The following is an 18,901-nucleotide window of genomic DNA, read 5'->3' as shown; positions in this document are numbered from 1 at the left end:
TTGGACCTGAAAGGGTAAAAAAAAAATTATATTATAGTAAAATGCCTGCTCTTATGTATTTAGATTATTTTCTACATACAGTAGTTGGAAACCTCAGTGCATGGGGTTATGCCCCTTCCTTACTGGTGTGCACTGTACAGCTTTTGCTCAGTAGTTGCAAGCATGAGAGAGGAGCATTTCTAGTCATCTTCTGAGAAATGCAGTTGCTATTACTATACACACTGGCAAATGGTAAAAAAAGTGTGGCTTCAGCCTCATAGATGGGTTAAAAGACAAATTAAGCTAAACAAAACAGTAATTTAGGAGAAAAACAGAAAACATTAATCACTGAGAATGTTGGAGGGGTAGGATGAAAGACCTTGACGTGATTTTTATATATTGTGCCTCTATAGGTTTTTCTGCCTCTTTGGATTATGATGTGCACTCTATAACAAAATTGGTAATTGGATCATCCTCGGGCGCAGCTGCTAGTAGGTCTCAAACATTTATTGAGGAGTCACCACTCCCCCAAAACATAGATACAACACAAAATTTATAAGTGGAAACCCTCTAGCGCTTAAACATGGACAATAGTACTTCCCTTTGTTGGTTTGAATGCTCCTATACAGGCAGGTGTGTGGAATAGATCGTCCTTGTAGTAAGTTTTCATAGATGTTTTTTAGTCCATGTAACAAACAAAAAATAAGGACATCAGTTTCATCCACACTATATAGTCAGTTCTACACCCGTGCAAATAGATGGAGACTGTGCAGTTAATCTTCCTCTATCCAACAAAAGGAACAGACAGATGTAATCTGTAAGGATGGTTTTGCGTACCCAGACTCAAATAAAAATCTGGCTGGTTACACACATCAAGCTATCTTTTAATCTTTAGTGCGTACCCAACTCACAGTTAAGGAGTGTGGTATCCTCACATAAAGGTATCTTTTGACCAAACGGATTAATGCCAAGGGGATGCGTACCCCAACTCACTGGTAAAGATGCTGTAATAATCACATCAAGGTATCTTTCAGGCCACTCAGCTGGTATATCGAAAATACTTTTAATGACTTCCACATCCAGAAGTACACAATATGAAATAAAATCAAACAGAGTAATCACTGTGATTGCCGTGAAAAATAGAACAATGGTGCAAACTTGGAGTCTACAACCTGGGTGATCTTCCGGATGATCCAGCCAGGGAGCAGGTCAGTCAGAGTTCCAGCAGTCATCTAGGGATCACTTTCCTCTAAGTACACACGACGCGTTTCGATCCTGCTTTAGGATCTTTTTCAAGTGTATAGAGGATAGAATTGAATGGGTTTATATACCCATATACAGGAAGTAACAGGACTTCCTGTTTCCTGTGCTGCACAAAATTTTACAAACATTTATATTTATAAAAAGAATCTAGTACATTGTGTTACCTAACGTACATTTTGTATAACAAGCCCATAGTCACATATCCCTGAAAAATAAGGAATTCTTAACGAATTTAAACGTTAAAAACAGCACTGAGAGCCGCGATACCGGAAGTGTGGTGCGTTCCACTGCACCCACTTCCGCGTATCACGTGGCCGGAAGGCTATGTGCCGCACTCTTAGAGCCGGCGAGATAGAGGCTATGCGCTGTATTTGTGCACGGCGCCTCTTAGTGATGTGTGCGTTCCAGCACAACACGGGCCGGACTCTGTGTGTATTCCAATCAGCCGGCAAATAGGAAGCACGCGCGATGTTGGAGCGTGGCGCTTCCTGATGAAATATGCGTTCCAGCATATATGATTTGCGTTCCACCTAATGAGGGAAACGGGCTCTAGTATAAATACAGCATATAAAAATGTATAAATATTAAAAAAGTCTAAAAAATATAAAAAATCTGATGGGAGAAATGACTTTGGGCTGTACAAAAATATGAAAATACAAAATTCACACATATATACATATAATAAAAACATATGCTAATATGATGCGTCCGTGTATTTCATTTGTTTCTTCCTGATGGCTTGAATGATATACTATAGAGAAAGAAAAAAAGGCATGCCTAAGGATTCACAATAAAAGAATTTTATAAGAACATACACTTTACTCATAAAAACCACTTCAGTTCGAAGTCACTGTTGTGGCCACCTGGAAACAGTGTATTAAATTTGAAGATATATTCCATTTCGGCCTTTGCCAGTTTGCTTGCCACGTCTTTATCTCTTAAATCTGCACTAACAGTCTTTAACCCAAAAAAACCTGATATATAGGCAGGCGAACAGTTATGTGCAGTTTTAAAATGGGCGGATAATGCGTGCGTTTCAACTCCTTTTTTTATATTGCGCACATGCTCGGCAAAGCGGACTTTTAAAGCCCTTGAAGTGCGGCCGATGTAAAACTTGTTGCATGTACATCTAATAGCATATACTACATTTTGGCTATTACAAGTGATGAAGTCACAAATTTTTACCTCTTTCCCATTTATAAAAATCTCCGTGATTTAATTTTTTCCTTCCCCTTTTATGTGTCTACATGGTAAGCACAAACCGCATCTATAGAAACCCATTGATCTAATCCTCCCAGGCCGGACTGGAGGTTTTAATTGGCTAGATGTCAGTTTATTTCTCAGATTTGGTGCTTTTCTGTAGATACAAATTGGTTTATCGGGGTTCAAGTTTTTCAATATAGGGTCCTTATGCAATACTGGCCAGTGTTTTTTAATGGATTTTTCAATTTCCCTATGGCTAGGGTTATATCCTGTTATAAAAGCAAATTCAAATTTGTTATCTTTTGTTTTCTTAGCCTTGGATTTAACTGTCATAAGAGTGTTCCGGTCTATGTCTTTAACATTTTGGATTGTAGCTTCCAATAGACTCGGTTCATATCCATAGGCCAGAAACCTTTCTTGCATTTCTTGCATTTCTTTAGTTTGTGTATCTAATATCTCTGGTTCTGCGCAATTTCTTTTAAGCCTCTTAAACTGGCCACTTGGTATAGATTTTAACCAATTGTTATGATGACAGCTGGTAGCCTGTATATAAGAACCTGAGTCTGTGGGTTTCATGAAGTTCTTAGTATAGATACAGTTTTGTTTGATGTATACCGTGATGTCGAGGAAATTTATAGTCTCCTGACTTTTTTCAAAACCTAAATTAATGTTTTTATCATTACTATTCAATGATGAACAGAAAAGGTCCAAATCAGCATCACTTCCACGCCAAATGAAAAAGATGTCGTCTATGTATCTGACGTAGGACACGAGGTTCGCTCCCCAGCTTGTATTTGACCAGATGGTGTTGGCCTCCCAATCCCCCATAAAGAGGTTGGCATAGCTGGGGGCGAACCTTGTGCCCATCGCCGTTCCTGTATTTTGAACATAGAACTCCTCTTTAAAAAGAAAAAAATTATTTTTTAGGATAAAGGAGATACCTTCTACAATAAATTCCTGTAATGTAGAGTTAAGATCGAACTCTGATAAAGCTTTAATAGCTGCCTCAATGCCATGACTGTGATCTATAATGGTGTACAAAGATGACACGTCGGCAGTCACCAGCGTGTCACCTTCTCGCCACTGTATCTCATCAAGTGTCCTAAGAAAATCGCCTGTGTCCTTTTAGATGTGACCGATTTTTGACCACCAAAGGCTGCAAATGGTGGTCAATAAATTGTGAAAGATTAGCCGTCAGGGAGCCCACCCCCGATATAATGGGTCTCCCCGGCGGCTTCTCCAGGCTTTTGTGTACCTTAGGAAGCACATATATCACTGGAGTGATGGGATTCTCTGGAATAAGAAATTTACTTTGTGTCTCAGTGATGGTTTGATTACTACAGAATCTTTCTATTAGATTTTTTAATTTTATAACTGTAGTTTCAGTGGGATCTTTTTTTAACTTGCTATAGACTTTAGCATCTCTTAATTGTCTATACACTTCTCCTTCATAGTCCTCCAAATTCATGAGTACTACCCCCCCCCCCCCCCCCCCTTTATCTGCTGGCTTCACGATAAGGCTGTTATCTTCCTTTAGGTTTTTAAGGGCCTTTCTTTCTTTAGCAGTAAGATTATTATTGTGTCTTTTGCAAGTTCTCAATGTCATCTTGCACTAAAGTGCAAAATGTTTCTATGTATGGGCCCTTAAGATGTTTGGGGAAAAAAAACGGACTTTGGTCTAAATTGACTATTCGCGGTGTTTAAATCATCATTGGAATTTTCTTTATCAGCGAAAAATTTCTTAATCGTTAGTTTCCTAACGAAACGCTGTATAGCCAAAAAAGTCTCAAAGGGTTGGATGTCATTTGTAGGCGCAAACTTTAAGCCTTTCCCTAACAGGGAAGTTTCTTCTTTAGTTAGGTTGTGATTACTCAAATTGAAGATTTTAGTCATCTTCAATTGTTGAGACTCTCCCCTTAATTGGTCCTTTTTTGGCCTTTTACGGTTGTTATGTGTACTTCCCTTTGTTGGTTTGAATGCTCCTATACAGGCAGGTGTGTGGAATAGATCGTCCTTGTAGTAAGTTTTCATAGATGTTTTTTAGTCCATGTAACAAACAAAAAATAAGGACATCAGTTTCATCCACACTATATAGTCAGTTCTACACCCGTGCAAATAGATGGAGACTGTGCAGTTAATCTTCCTCTATCCAACAAAAGGAGATGACAGAAGTCATTTCTCCCATCAGATTTTTTATATTTTTTAGACTTTTTTAATATTTATACATTTTTATATGCTGTATTTCTACTAGAGCCCGTTTCCCTCATTAGGTGGAACGCAAATCATATATGCTGGAACGCATATTTCATCAGGAAGCGCCACGCTCCAACATCACGCGCACTTCCTATTTGCCGGCTGATTGGAATACACACAGAGTCCGGCCCGTGTTGTGCTGGAACGCACACATCACTAAGAGGCGCCGCGCACAAATACAGCGCATAGCCTCTATCTCGCCGGCTCTAAGAGCGTGGCACATAGCCTTCCGGCCGCGTGATACGCGGAAGTGGGTGCAGTGGAACGCACCACACTTCCGGTATCGCGGCTCTCAGTGCTGTTTTTAACGTTTAAATTCGTTAAGAATTCCTTATTTTTCAGGGATATGTGACTATGGGCTTATTATACAAAATAGTAACACAATGTACTAGATTCTTTTTATAAATATAAATGTTTGTAAAATGTTGTGCACCACAGGAAACAGGAAGTCCTGTTACTTCCTGTATATGGGTATATAAACCCATTCAATTCTATCCTCTATACACTTGAAAAAGATCCTAAAGCAGGATCGAAACGCGTCGTGTGTACTTAGAGGAAAGTGATCCCTAGATGACTGCTGGAACTCTGACTGACCTGCTCCCTGGCTGGATCATCCGGAAGATCACCCAGGTTGTAGACTCCAAGTTTGCACCATTGTTCTATTTTTCACGGCAATCACAGTGATTACTCTGTTTGATTTTATTTCATATTGTGTACTTCTGGATGTGGAAGTCATTAAAAGTATTTTCGATATACCAGCTGAGTGGCCTGAAAGATACCTTGATGTGATTATTACAGCATCTTTACCAGTGAGTTGGGGTACGCATCCCCTTGGCATTAATCCGTTTGGTCAAAAGATACCTTTATGTGAGGATACCACACTCCTTAACTGTGAGTTGGGTACACACTAAAGATTAAAAGATAGCTTGATGTGTGTAACCAGCCAGATTTTTATGTGAGTCTGGGTACGCAAAACCATCCTTACAGATTACATCTGTCTGTTCCTTTTGTTGGATAGAGGAAGATTAACTGCACAGTCTCCATCTATTTGCACGGGTGTAGAACTGACTATATAGTGTGGATGAAACTGATGTCCTTATTTTTTGTTTGTTACATGGACTAAAAAACATCTATGAAAACTTACTACAAGGACGATCTATTCCACACACCTGCCTGTATAGGAGCATTCAAACCAACAAAGGGAAGTACTATAGTCCATGTTTAAGCGCTAGAGGGTTTCCACTTATAAATTTTGTATGATGTGCACTCTGATGGCAACAGAGGATACCAGAGCGTGGTGAGGTTGGCAAGCGCCTTTTATGTGTCTGGGCAGACCTGTGGCCCACCTCTACAAGACAAAGATGTTTTGTGGTGTATAGTATAGTAATTTAGTTCCATATGCAAACACCATCCAAAATGTTTCGTTTTTCTTTTTTTTTCTTCATTAATACTTTAACACTGGATGACATCCGTTATGCTGGTGTGCATATAGAGGTAAACTGTATTAAAATACTGATTGTTGTCTGAACCACATTTGTGCTTTGGGGGAAGCACATTTTGCCAGTCAAACATGTTCTGAAATATTTAGGGCCCAAAAAAGAAACCGAATATGACTTTTTCTTATTAGTGTCATTTTGTTAACTAGCTGAATGCAAGTATTTATTTATCAAGTTACAGGACTTTATTTGAATAAAGGTAACTACAACCATGATCTAAACATTGCCTTAAAGTATTGTACCTAAGGTTCTGGATCATATTGTATCTGTGTAGCTCCTCCACCTAATTCGTTCACTGATATTTTGCATTATGTAGAAGAATATCAATCACCATTTAAGGCTAACACCACTGTTGATACTGTTTCTTTACAGTCACTTTCAGGGATTGCAATATGTGTTTACATGAAGAACACAAAAATAATTGCAATATTGGTCATGAATATGTTGAAAAATGCAATTGTTTAGTAATAAAGGAACACCTAAAAATAGTAAAGGTTTCTACTTCAGTATTGCAATAGATCAAATAATTGCTTTGGGTAGACTGGTAATAGTGCTAGCAATATTATATACTTTTATAATTGGTGAGCACAAGTAGAATAAGATTGTGCAAACCAAACCACTAAGGACTTCTTGATATATAGAAAAGAACACATAATAAAAAAAAAAGCAACCATGAAGACACAATACAGTATATTATTGGTGAAGACAGTATAGTGTGTCAGATGTCATTCTCTAGCAAAATACGCAATATACTAAAGATTTCCGGGGGTAATGGAAGACCAAAGTTGGACAGAAGTGATTAACTAGAAATTTGGCGTAAAATAAACCATTTAGTTGTTTCAAAAATTGTTTGTATCCTACACTGGGTAGTGTCGTCTAAGCTAGATATGAAAAAGTAAATTGTGCCTCTGGGATTAAAGCAGTTTCTAATAGATGCGATACCTTTATCCCTCCATTCCACATACTGCGAGTTCTTGAGACCCGGTTGAAATTAAGAATGAATGTATTAAATGGGGATGTAGTGGGTTTTCTCTTCAGCTTTTTGTTAATTGATACCCAAGCTTTATAAGTTGGTAAGGAGAATATTATTAGCAAAACTTGGAGGAAGTAAAAGTTTTGGGACGTGGCAATATGGGTTGAATTAATGTTTTTTTTCCCAGAAATGTAAGCCAGTCAGTAATATACCGAAAGAAGGCTGCACAGGAAAAGTAGTCAATGTCAGGCATGCAAATTTGGAGAATAACGCTTTAAAATGCTTTATTTTGTTTAGTAAGTTGCAGCTGTAACACCTGGCGTAAGTAAAAGTGCTTCGGAAATGCAATATTTTTGATTACAGCAATTCTGCTGGACAAGGACAAAGATATGTAAATAGGAGTAAATTTCACAGAATATAGATTGTCTAAATTCAGTGGGATCATATTCCTTAAATACTTTAATGAGGACTTACAAAGGGTGAATTGCAATAAAATAGGGACGTTCATAAAATATTCTAAATCTGTATACAATGGGAAGAGGGGGGACTTATCATAATTTACTTTAAAACCAGAGAAGGAGCCAAAAAGATCAATAATTTGGGTAATTACTGGTATTGAGGAAGTGGGGTTGGAAACAGTAGCATGTCGTCTGCAAATAAGCTTAATTTAGTTTCCTGAGAACAGATGTTGATTCCTGTGTAGGAAGATGCAGAGCATAATGATATTGCTAGGGGTTTCTGGTTGGTACCTCTATGAATTTGTACCGGGGTGGAAAGAAAGTTATTAGATATTATATGTGATGATGAGCCAAGGTATAATGTTTTAATGATGTGGGTAAATTATTCTGGAAACCAAATCTTCATATGGTTTTTAAAAGGTGTCCCAAGTGACTAATAAATCAAATGCCTTTTCGACGCTGAAAAGGTAGGGCGTGAGTGAGGATCTGTGGCTCCAGAGGACCATAACCTTTGCATTATCTTATGGACATTTACAGCGGAATGACGTCCCCAATCAAAGCCCATCTGGTCGGGGTGGATGATGGAGGGGAGTAGGGTTTTAAAGTGATCTGCCAGTATTTTGGTGAAAAGTTTGTAATCCATGTTCAATAGGGATATTGGTCTATATGAACTAGGGCTAGTGGGATCCCTCCCGGGTTCCAATGAGAAAAAGGTTAAAGACTGCACATAAGTGCCTAATTAGGTTCAGGGCCAAGATATTTTAATATTCGTTTTATAAGCCATCTGGGCCAGGGGCTTTACCCAACTTTAGGTTTTAAATAGTGGAAAGTAATTCCTCTTCAGTAATTGGTGTTAACAGTGTTTGAGATATGTCAGAAGATAATTTTGGTAGAAAAATCATGGACCAGAATGAAAGTTTCCTAGAGCTATCAGTCTGAGGCTGTTTATATAAGTCTGAGTAAAATTGGTGTAGGATAGCTTAGATGTGTGATGGCCCATGACCGCCAAGGAGCCATCAGGCTTTGGCAAGGCTTGTATAATAGACGGAAGCCTCTGGCATTTTAATAGATTTGACAACAGCCTACTTGAACGATTACCAAATCTATGGAAATGAGACTGCAATAGAAATGTTATCTTTGATTCCATTTGGGAGATGAGGGAGTCGAAAAAGTAATATTGGCCTATTATAGGAGGTTCTGGTCTCTAAATTGGGACGTCGTTAAAAGGTCAATTTGAATTGGGCATCTTTTTGATGTTTGGAAGTGTAGGAAATGGTAGTACCTCTTAAAAAAGGTTTTGAGGCCTGCTAAAACAGCAGCGGGACTCCTCTTCTGTATTTAAACTGTTATGCCTGTAGTCCATCCAAGTGGAATCACGCATGTTTCTAAACGTAATTGTTTAGAAAGGTGTAAAGGGAATCACCACTGCCAATTAGGACCTCTGTAAGTAAAAGTAGCAAGAGTTACGCAACAAGTTGTGTGGTCAGATAAGGAAATTCACTCAATGTTGTAGGAGTGCACCCATTCAAATAGTGGAGCGGCATTAGAATATAATTGATCTGTGATAAGGTACCATGAGCAGCGGACAAGCAAGTATAATCACATTCAACCGGGTGACACAACCTCTATACATCGACCAAGTACAGCTGGTTTAGCAAATATGGAATGCCATACCGCAGGGAGGGGCGCCAAGAAGGAATAGTAGTATTTATATCAAGGACATTATAGACTATATGGAAGTGTGTGAAATCCGTTTAGTTGCAATGTCGAGAAAAAAACGGTTGTGAGTTTGAATTAGGGGTGTAAATATTGCATAAGGTGAAGCGTGTGTTTCTAATTGTGGTATCAACTATCAAAAATCTACCCTCAGGGTCAATCTGAGAAGAATGTATCTTAGCAGGTATCTGTATTCTAATCAGGATAACTACTCCTCCTGCTTTAGCAGTATATGGGGTAGTGTTCCTTCTAGGAACTAGGGCGGGCAGGGCGGAGGGGTCGGACCGGGCCCGCCGACGTCACTATTTTGGGCGTGCCCGGGCCACCAACGTCACAAAAGGGGCGTGCCTGGGCCGCGCCGTGACTAAAAGGGGTGTGCCCGGTCGGTGGTGTCACACAAAGGGGTGGGCCCGGCCGGCGGCGTCACACAAAGGGGGCGGACCCGACCACCCGGAAGGCTGTACACTGCCGGGGAAGTGCTGGGCATCGCTATGTACAGCGGCGCCGGGCTTCCCCGGTCACAACAGCGGTGACAAAGGGCCTTATTCGAGTTCTCTCTTTCAGACAAAATCCTTCTTAGATGGACAAAACCATGTACACTGCAGGGGGGCAGGTGTAACATGTACAGATGGAAATAGATTTGTGATTTTTTTGGTGATTCTTTGCAGGGTAAATACTGGCTGCTTTATTTTAGCACTGCAATATAGATCTCACTTTGAAGTAAAACCCCACCCAAATCTAATTAGATCTGCACAAGTTACATCTGCCCCCCTGCAGTGCACATGGTTTTGTCCATCTAAGAAGGATTTTGTCTCAAAGAGTGAACTCGAATAAGGAATTAGCGGGGTGCTGCCAGAGGGGCAGGGCGCATTTTGCACTTTAAAAATCGGGCAGGGCGCAGCGCTCCGCTAAAACAGCCTAGCGGGAACACTAATGGGGCAGAGGCAAGGAAAATCCATCCCAAGGTGCTGAGTTTTTTAATATTTCCTATAGGATAAGATATGATTCTTGTAGAAATTGTCAAAGCCTAATTTTCCCCAGCATATAATTTCCATAATTAAGATTTTAACCATGCCCATAACATTAATATAGTCTGAGATAAATATTAATTTATCTCCTAAGCCAGGAAAATATTGCATATCAAGTTACATACTCTAGCTCATATGCCATGTTTGGTCTTAAAATGATTGGAATCATATTAGCTATCAGATGACAGTTATTAGAACTCCATATCAGGTTGCACTCACATTTTATACAAGTTATAAGTTTACATTATAGATTCAAGATACAGTAACAAGGGGCGTGTCTACAGGCTATTGATAGAATGTGATGAATGGTCCCTGCAAAGACAAAAGGACCCACCTGAACCATTCACAGGATACCGTAAACAAAGGGGTGTGCCAGTGAACAATGGAGCCCACCTAAGTGAGTTTTCTTGTAAAGGGAATGCAATCAACCAAATCAGTGTGTGTGTAGCAGCAGACGAGAGAAGATATGGGACTGACTTCGCCAGGACAAGTTGAGGAATAAGTATCTATGTTATTTACTGTGTATCAGGCATGGCTCGGAATATTGATAACGGATAGAGCTTATACATGAGAGTATGGTTCAGGTACGGAGTGTTGAATGTCTGAGAAGGGCAAATGATTGGAAGGTATGTGAAACGTGACTGTAAGAGATTAGTGATGATTGGAATCTGATATATATATATATATATATATATATATATATATATGATGTGTATTTGTAGCTGTTATGATTTGTGAGCTAGGACATGCTTAAATTGGTAGATATAACCGTGTACGTTTACATGTGGACAAATTGAGGCCTAGGTCTGCTTTTGCCATGTGGCAAGGCTAACGGCCTAGTTCCTGGATCTTTTGTATGCAAGGAGTGTAAATAGATCCCTTTTGTTGATATGTGTCTGGATATTTAAACTAGCCAATGTGTGTCCAAGTGTGGTTGTGGAAAAGCTTTATAGTATATTGTCTGGCTAGAGTATCTAGATATTCGGATGTAAAAGGTCTGTAAGAAACATGTGCTGTGAGTGAAGTCCACTATTGTCTGGATGGATTCTTTGTATTCAAGTGTGTGTGTGGCTACAAGGGACGCAGGTAACTGTAGACCTGTGTTAGGCTAAGCGTGAGTATGAATGGACCCCAGCATTTGTATTTAATCGATTGTGTGTTTAGGGCCTAGAATGGATTAGCTCTGAACTGTTTCCACCTAAGTGTGTGAAAGCTTTGTGTAATATCCAGTGAGAATATCTAGATAAACTGGCGGATAAAACCTATATGAATGTAATAGTGTCGTTTGCATGTGTTCGGATGGTGAGTGTAATGCCATGTGATGTGATCTTGGTATAGCAAGGCCTTGGATTGTATAGTGCCATTTGGGTGCACTATTTAGCGAGTACATTGTAGCTTAATAATGTTCAAATTGTGTATGCTGTAGGTTTAGTGTGTTTGCTGAATGTGCAAGTTATATTCCGGATTGTGAGTGTTGCTTGATGCAGGTTTGTGTTCATCATTGTCTACCCTAAAATGGCGGATGCAATGCGGCATCTTGAGGCCCAGTGTTTTGTGGTACCTTTGTGGTACATGAGGCTGAGTATAAAATGGCCGACCCCATGCGGCCTACCAACATGTGATCTGGCCACAAGATGGCCGACAATCAGGTTCATTCATGCTGCTGTATAGCCACGCCTCCAGCACTGTATACACATACACACATATAACACTGAGGTTAACTGTATTTAAGGATGCTGGTGTAATAATCGTATTAATTGTAATATCTGTATTGTTATATTGTACAATCCGTGATACAGTTTCATCTGCTTGCATTCATAAATAATATTCATTGATTATATTTCTGGACATTCACTTATTGATCGCGTGCGACATGTATAAATTAAGTATACTTTGCATATATAAATAAATGGATTTTCATAAAATGCTAGGTCAATGTCCAGCTGTGAAAGGTAAATCAATTTGTTTTACGTTTTGCAGGTGAAAGGAAGCCTCCCCCATTGTATGTACCAATATTTAGACTAAACATAATAGGTGATCAAGAGGATCATACTTACAAATACAGAATTTTATCCTCAACAAGATATAGTTGTGTCTTTTGGAGACCAAACTATTCATGCTTCGTAGGAAGAGGAGAATAAAAAGAGCACACACAAGCATCCACGAAAAATAAGATACGTGACTGAAAAAAACAAGAGGAAAGAGAGGGGTGTGGGGGAATCAATTGCATAAATTTTCAGTAATAGAACAAACTCTGCACATTACACTAATTAATAGAAATGTCAGAGCTAGATAGATATATAAATATATATATTTATATATGTGTGTGTGTGTGTTAACATATGAACACTCTTAAGCGGAGAATCGGGTGAGAGATCCAGGCTAGCCCTAGATAACAATCAATTAGGTATTAAACATCTTAAGACCTCTATTAGCAATAATGAGCACGACGGTTGTATAAGGTAATGCAGGTGCCAAAATTAAATGGATAATCAATTAAAGGACCCTTAGAGAGTCTTGGATAACTATCCTGCATCAAATTAAAAAATAAAATATAGTGCATAGAAAGCGAATGTTGAAAAAGTATCATGTATGAGGTATGACAACAGTATCAAAGAACCTCATCGGTGCACTTGAAAATTTCAAGGTAAATCGTCCTGGGTGAATAACTGCTGCTAGGACTGTTCTGTGGCTTCCCCAGCTAAATTGATATCGGCTTCAGAAGGGGTAGAAAGTCCGTAAAGGACGATCTGGAAACACACAAAGGCGGCCGGGTACATGAGGGCAAACTTCCTACCAGATTTTGCAAAGCTGGAACAAATCGGGGCAAATTTCTTTCGTTCCCTAACAATTTCTGTTGAATAATCTTGAAATATGTAGAGTTTGGTCCATTCCAGTGCAAGCCTCTCTTTTGTCTGGGTGCGCGACCATATTGCATCTTGTGAATATAATTTAAGGGATTTAAAGATGACCACACATGTTCTATTATCTGAAGTATCTCTCAGTGGGCCAATTCTATGCGCTTGTTCCATGACCATCCCAGTGCACAACTTTTGAATATCAAGCAATTTCAGAAGGCTGGACTGTATAAATGCAAAAAGAGCAGGGCCCTTTTAGGTTTCAGGCAGACCCACTATCCTGTGATTATTGTGCATGTGGGCGTCAATTTTATTTAAAATCGAGATTGAGCTTTATGTAATGTGGCGATCTGCTCCTTTTTAAATCGGTGACATCTTCAAATACTTCCCCAAGGCGATGTTAATTTGCCAGTACCCTCTTGGAAATCTACTTGGGACTTAATATCCTGGACAGCCTGTGTAAGTTTGACTGCATGAGACTCCATTATAGGGCTTATTGTGTCCTGTATAGCCTGTACCATTGTAGAATATGTTATGGGGTTTTCTGTAAACGGAGGTGTGTGATGGGGAGGCAGAGCAGTAGGGATTGCATGAGCTGCAGGGGCAGTGTCAATATTGTTTGCTGGGGAGAGACCAGTGTCTCCCTCAGCACTTACTTGTTGCTGCTGCTGGATGAGGTGGCCATCTTGCATTCGTCCTGTGATTTAGGGGGGCACTGCTGCTTTGAAGGATCTTAGGCCAGGAAGCGGGCCATCTGGTGCCCAGAAGTCACCCTTAGGTCCAGTGTAGCAGGGGTGAGTGTGTGGAAGTCTGCAGTGGTGTGTGAGCTGGTGGGGCTAAGGATCTTGCGCTGCTGTGGCTAAGGACATCAGCTCCAAAACCAGAAGTCTAGATACTGTTTATTGAAATGACAGCTGGTTGAGCAGTCAGTAAATACTGCCCAACATGTGCCAACAATGGCTGTTTTCTGCTTATCTGTATAAACCCAGCTCTGATAACAATTTATTGCTTACAGTTATTTATCATTCTTTATATGACACCCTAAATTAAATTCCTACTAATGAATACCGATCAATTTTTGTAATTCTTAATTCAGGGCTCGGTGCGCCCAAAATGAGGGTGTGGCCTATATAAAAGGGGCATATCTTCATATGAATGACGAGATCATTAGCCACATTTCTCATTTTATCATGGTGGGGCAATGCCCAGTGCTCTGTGAACTGCTGGCATGCCTCCAGTCCCTCTTTATTGCATTATTAGATGCCATGCAAATACAGAACATTATCCAATTAGGATAGAATGCACTTGGTAAATGTTACCTAAGAGCTGATTGGTTTCCGGGCAACATCTGACTGGCCCAATATTCCACTCTTTACACTGCTTCATACATCTACCCCTTTATATCCTCTTTACCAACCCATCTTTGTTTTGTGTCCTGTTGCTAAAGGTGCCCATACACAGAGCGAGGGTGCTGTGTGATGCGGGCATCCCATCACACAGCTCATAAAGTCTCTGCATCCCATGCATTTAGAACTTGGTCCTGATCGCATCACATGCAAATCGCATGTGATGCGATCTAGTTCAAAATGCACAGGACTATTGTACCTTGTATGGGCACCTTAAATTATTGTTAAATGCAAATGACTTTTTGAACATTTAAAATCAAATCAATGCAATGAAGTACGATATAACTGATATGGGTGTGGTATAGGTCACAAACCTTGTTGAGGTTGACATGCACAAAGTTGACCTGATTTTTTTTTCTATTTTTTTTTTTTTGTGTAGTTAATGTATTGCGTCCCCTTGCATTGGTTGCTTCACTCACCACGCTTTGGGCCAGGTGTCTCGCTCTGCTGCTGCACTCAGCACACTTTACAGTTCCCAGCCAGTCACCCTATTCAACACCACAGGGAAATTTTCACTGTCAGAAGACAGCAAGGATTCCTCCAAACGTGAGGCTCGCGGCTAATGCAGGGAGCCCGCTGCATTTAGCCGTGAGTCTTGCTGTTTCAGTGGCCGCATGTGCCGTTTCCCCCTTGCTCCAAAAACGGAGCAGGGGGAAACCGCATATGCAGGGGGTGGGGTCAGTTGAATACTGACCCTGCGAGCTTTGACAGCGAACAGGCAGCCCTGCTCGCTATCACAGCTTTCCCACGGCTTTGAATACACCCCATTGTCTGTCAGCCCTCCATATAATAACTATTGAACTGTTTTGCTGAAAGTGAATGATATCCTATTTGTTGTTGCAGGTACATGGACACCTTTCAACCCTGTGACTGTTAGAGCTATAATCTGTAAGTTCATCTGAGCATGTCCTGATTATCTTGTTTTGCTTGTCCTCCCAGCCACTAGGATGAGCAGAATGATGCATAGTAAAATAGTAAATAAGGCTGAAAAAGAGATGTTAGTCCATCGAGTTCAACCTGTCTGACTTCTAACTACTGACTTGAGTAAAGCTGCCCATACACGGTCTGTTTAACGGATCCGTTCGGGACTTAAATAGTACACATCGCATTGCATGCCTTGTGCATGCGATGTGATGAACAGCTAGTACAAAAAGTATGTGCAGCACATACTTTTTGTACTGTATGATGAGATGCACGGGAGCGCGCATCTCATAGTACAGAACGGACGGTCTGGGAACGGACCGTCTATGGGCAGCTTAAGTCATATCTATAGGATTCCCTTAGTGGCCAAAAATGTATCCCGTGATCCATGAGGAGTATGGATAAAGAAACTCTAGCTAAAGGTTATCATTAATATTCAGAAAAGGTCTGGTACAGTACCTCTAGATCACAGTGAACACATAAGCAAAGTCCTCTTATTTATCATCATATATAGGGGGTTATTCAGTAAGGATCTCGAAAGCAAAATGTTTCTCTGATGGGCAAAACCATGTGCACTGCAAATGTAAAGTGTGCAGATACAGTTAAGCTGAATACATACTAGTAGGTATATCTGCAGATAAATTGAACTGCAGATATATCTACAGACAGATTGGGCAGCGTGTTCAACCCTCACAGATCATGCTCATCCCTCTGTTCAGCTATATGGATGGTACACACTTGCCGATGTTGCATTAATATATTGGATGTTCAATCGAATAGCCAATATATCGGCCAGTGTGTGTGCACCTTTAGATTTGTCTGCGGTGTGTTGAAACTGCAATCTAAATTGCAGTTTAAGAATAAAAAAGCCAGTATTTACCCTGCACAGAAACAAAATAAACCCCATAATGTTCAGCTTGATCATTTTTAATTGCAGCAATAGCCAATAGAGAAAGAGAAAATACTTTTATGGTCCTTTTTTTTTTTTTTTTTTAATGGTAGTCCTCATTACACAATTTTTTACTTAGTGCAGGCTGTTGAAACTTAACTGTACATATTTTCTTTCAGTTCTCAACGTCTGTTGCTTTAAAAACGGCAATTAGAGTTTTGTCACTTTTTTAAAACCTTAAGCAGTAGCAGGTTAGCATGAGGGGGAGGAGGGTTTCACCAAGCACAGACTGGGGGAGCACACAATGTGGAGGGGGATAGAGGAAAATTAACTAAACACCCACTGTCTCTCCCAATGCTATCCCTGTGTCACTGCCATGCCATCCTTCATTACCCACTTCCGCCCTGTCACTCTGTCATCAACTGTTACCTACTGACATCCTGTCACCCACTTCAGTCCCTCTGCCAATCTATTCCTCCCCTTTGTCACCTTCTGCCTCTCCTTAGTCCTCCTTTGCCATCCCCCTGTCACCCACTGCCTTTCTACTGTCAATGTCGCATCCCCCTTGTCACCTACTGTCTTTCACTAGTCACCCTTTGCCTCTCCGTGTCATTCTCAGGTTCTCTATGCAGCCACTGCCTTGACATCTCTTCCACTGCCACCCTGTGCATCTCCCTGCTACCCCCTGCCAGCCTCATCACCGACTGCTACCTCATGGCACCCTCTGCCTATCCATCACCCTATGCCTCAGTCTGCTTCTCCCTAGTTACCCTCTGCCATCACCAATGTCACCCTCTGGTACCTTTTAACCATCTGCATCAACCTCTCTCCAACTGTCATGTTCTGCCACCCACTGTCTCTCCATGTCATTTACTGCTTCCCTAGTCTCACACTGCCCATTCCTGACACCCTCTTCTTCCCCATTACCCTCTTTCACTCACTGCCTCTCCTTGCCATCCCAGAGCCTTCACAGTAGGTATAAACTTTAACATGCGCATACATGTATTAAAAAACACATCTATGGCATGGACTTAAAGTAGCTTGTCCCTGCCGTTGTGAAAGAAATTAAATGATTGCATTAATAGTCACTTCACTTCCAAAATTCTGCCATGCATGTGCAGTCTGCTGTGTAGCAACCATTCTATGATAATTTGCTGGGCTCCTGTAATAATAATTGTCTGACAGGGTCCCAGAGCAAAATAGTTTGATAACCCCTGTTCTAACCGAGTCTATTATGTGTCTAAATAATTTGTCATATATCTATAGATATTTTGTCATTTACACAAGAAAGTGTAAATAAATGTATTAATCTGTGAAGCAAGTCAATATTAATAATGCCAGTGCAAGAAAAGATTGTTAGAAAAAAAGATTTCAGGAGACAAGACTGATTGTCAAGATAAAAGAAAAAAAATTGGTATACAGTATAACAGGTGTATATACAGCATATTGTAGTGTTTGGAGAAATATAAGACCTGAAGATATGCTAGGTCAGTATAATCAACATATAAATTGTTTTATATTTTTATTACTACTTTTTATTTCTTTAAATTATTTCAGAATGTGCTACATATAATTAACATTGCATATTTCATTATATTTTAGCATTGTGTGACTGTTTTGCTATATTTTTTGTTCTGATTCAGCCATGTTTGACCGGGACTGCAAAGGTGGTGTGAACTTCACAGAGTTTACTGGAGTGTGGAAGTATATCACCGATTGGCAGAATATCTTTCGTGCCTATGACAGAGATAATTCTGGACTGATTGACAAGAATGAATTAAAACAGGCCTTATCAAATTTTGGTACTTGCTTAAACATTTTATATTATTTAATGCCATTGCCTATATCCTAAAATGTTAAAAGTTACACAAGTGTTAAAATATTGATATTTAATGTAGTTTAGATGTGATATTTAATCAATAATGTGATATTTCATCAATACTCTGTGAAATTTGTAGTAGCGGTGTGCTGTTGTCCAGACCGCTGTAGTTGCTAGTTGTTCAGAAAAAAAGACCCATAAACAGCCACTAGTGGGACTGATGATGGTGTTACATTGTTGGAGAACTTGGCAATTGTTCCATCAACTTTATGCTTTTCTAAATTCTAACCTATTTTGACCATATGGTAGACACTAACATACAGCAAGTGTTGGGCAAATAAAAAATAAATTCTTCCTGAATGCATAAATGCCAATCTAATCCTACACTTTCCACAATGTAGAGATTGTGGGTAGATGGAAGTCACAGATCGATGAACTCCGTACTTTTTGCGGTATACAGTCGTTGACATGAATTGATTCGACCACTGAAGGTCGACATGGGCTTAGGTTGACACGGTCATTAGGTCGAAATGGGCAATGTCGACCGTCAAAAGGTCGACATGAGTTTATAACGTGTTTTTGAGCCAACAGGCGGTATTTCATGCTCTGCCATCTACTACGGCGTTGAGGGAGAATAAG

General features: G+C 40.0%; 1 protein-coding gene and 1 long non-coding RNA gene across 4 annotated transcripts in view; one reads left to right on the top strand and one right to left on the bottom strand.

The window, feature by feature from the left end:
- PDCD6 (programmed cell death 6) overlaps window positions 1-18,901 on the top strand; it is an 86,339-nt gene that overhangs the window by 53,002 nt on the left and 14,436 nt on the right. For all 3 annotated transcript variants that reach the window (XM_083188381.1, XM_083188378.1, XM_083188380.1), the window contains 2 exons: window positions 15,477-15,521; window positions 18,087-18,245. In XM_083188381.1, the coding sequence (XP_083044507.1) occupies window positions 15,477-15,521; window positions 18,087-18,245 (204 nt within the window). The remainder of the gene's footprint in view (window positions 1-15,476; window positions 15,522-18,086; window positions 18,246-18,901) is intronic.
- LOC146079624 (uncharacterized) lies at window positions 1,949-14,129 on the bottom strand. Its single transcript, XR_014474657.1, has 3 exons — window positions 12,427-14,129; window positions 8,908-9,066; window positions 1,949-1,993 (listed from the first exon to the last, which is right to left on the bottom strand). It is a non-coding gene; the product is annotated as an uncharacterized LOC146079624 (long non-coding RNA).

Source organism: Crinia signifera, chromosome 5 (genome assembly GCF_055691185.1).
Source record: "Crinia signifera chromosome 5, ASM5569118v1, whole genome shotgun sequence".
NCBI lineage: Eukaryota > Metazoa > Chordata > Amphibia > Anura > Myobatrachidae > Crinia > Crinia signifera.
The sequence above is the reverse complement of the archived record's forward strand: the minus strand, read 5'-3'. Positions and strand labels throughout refer to the sequence as shown.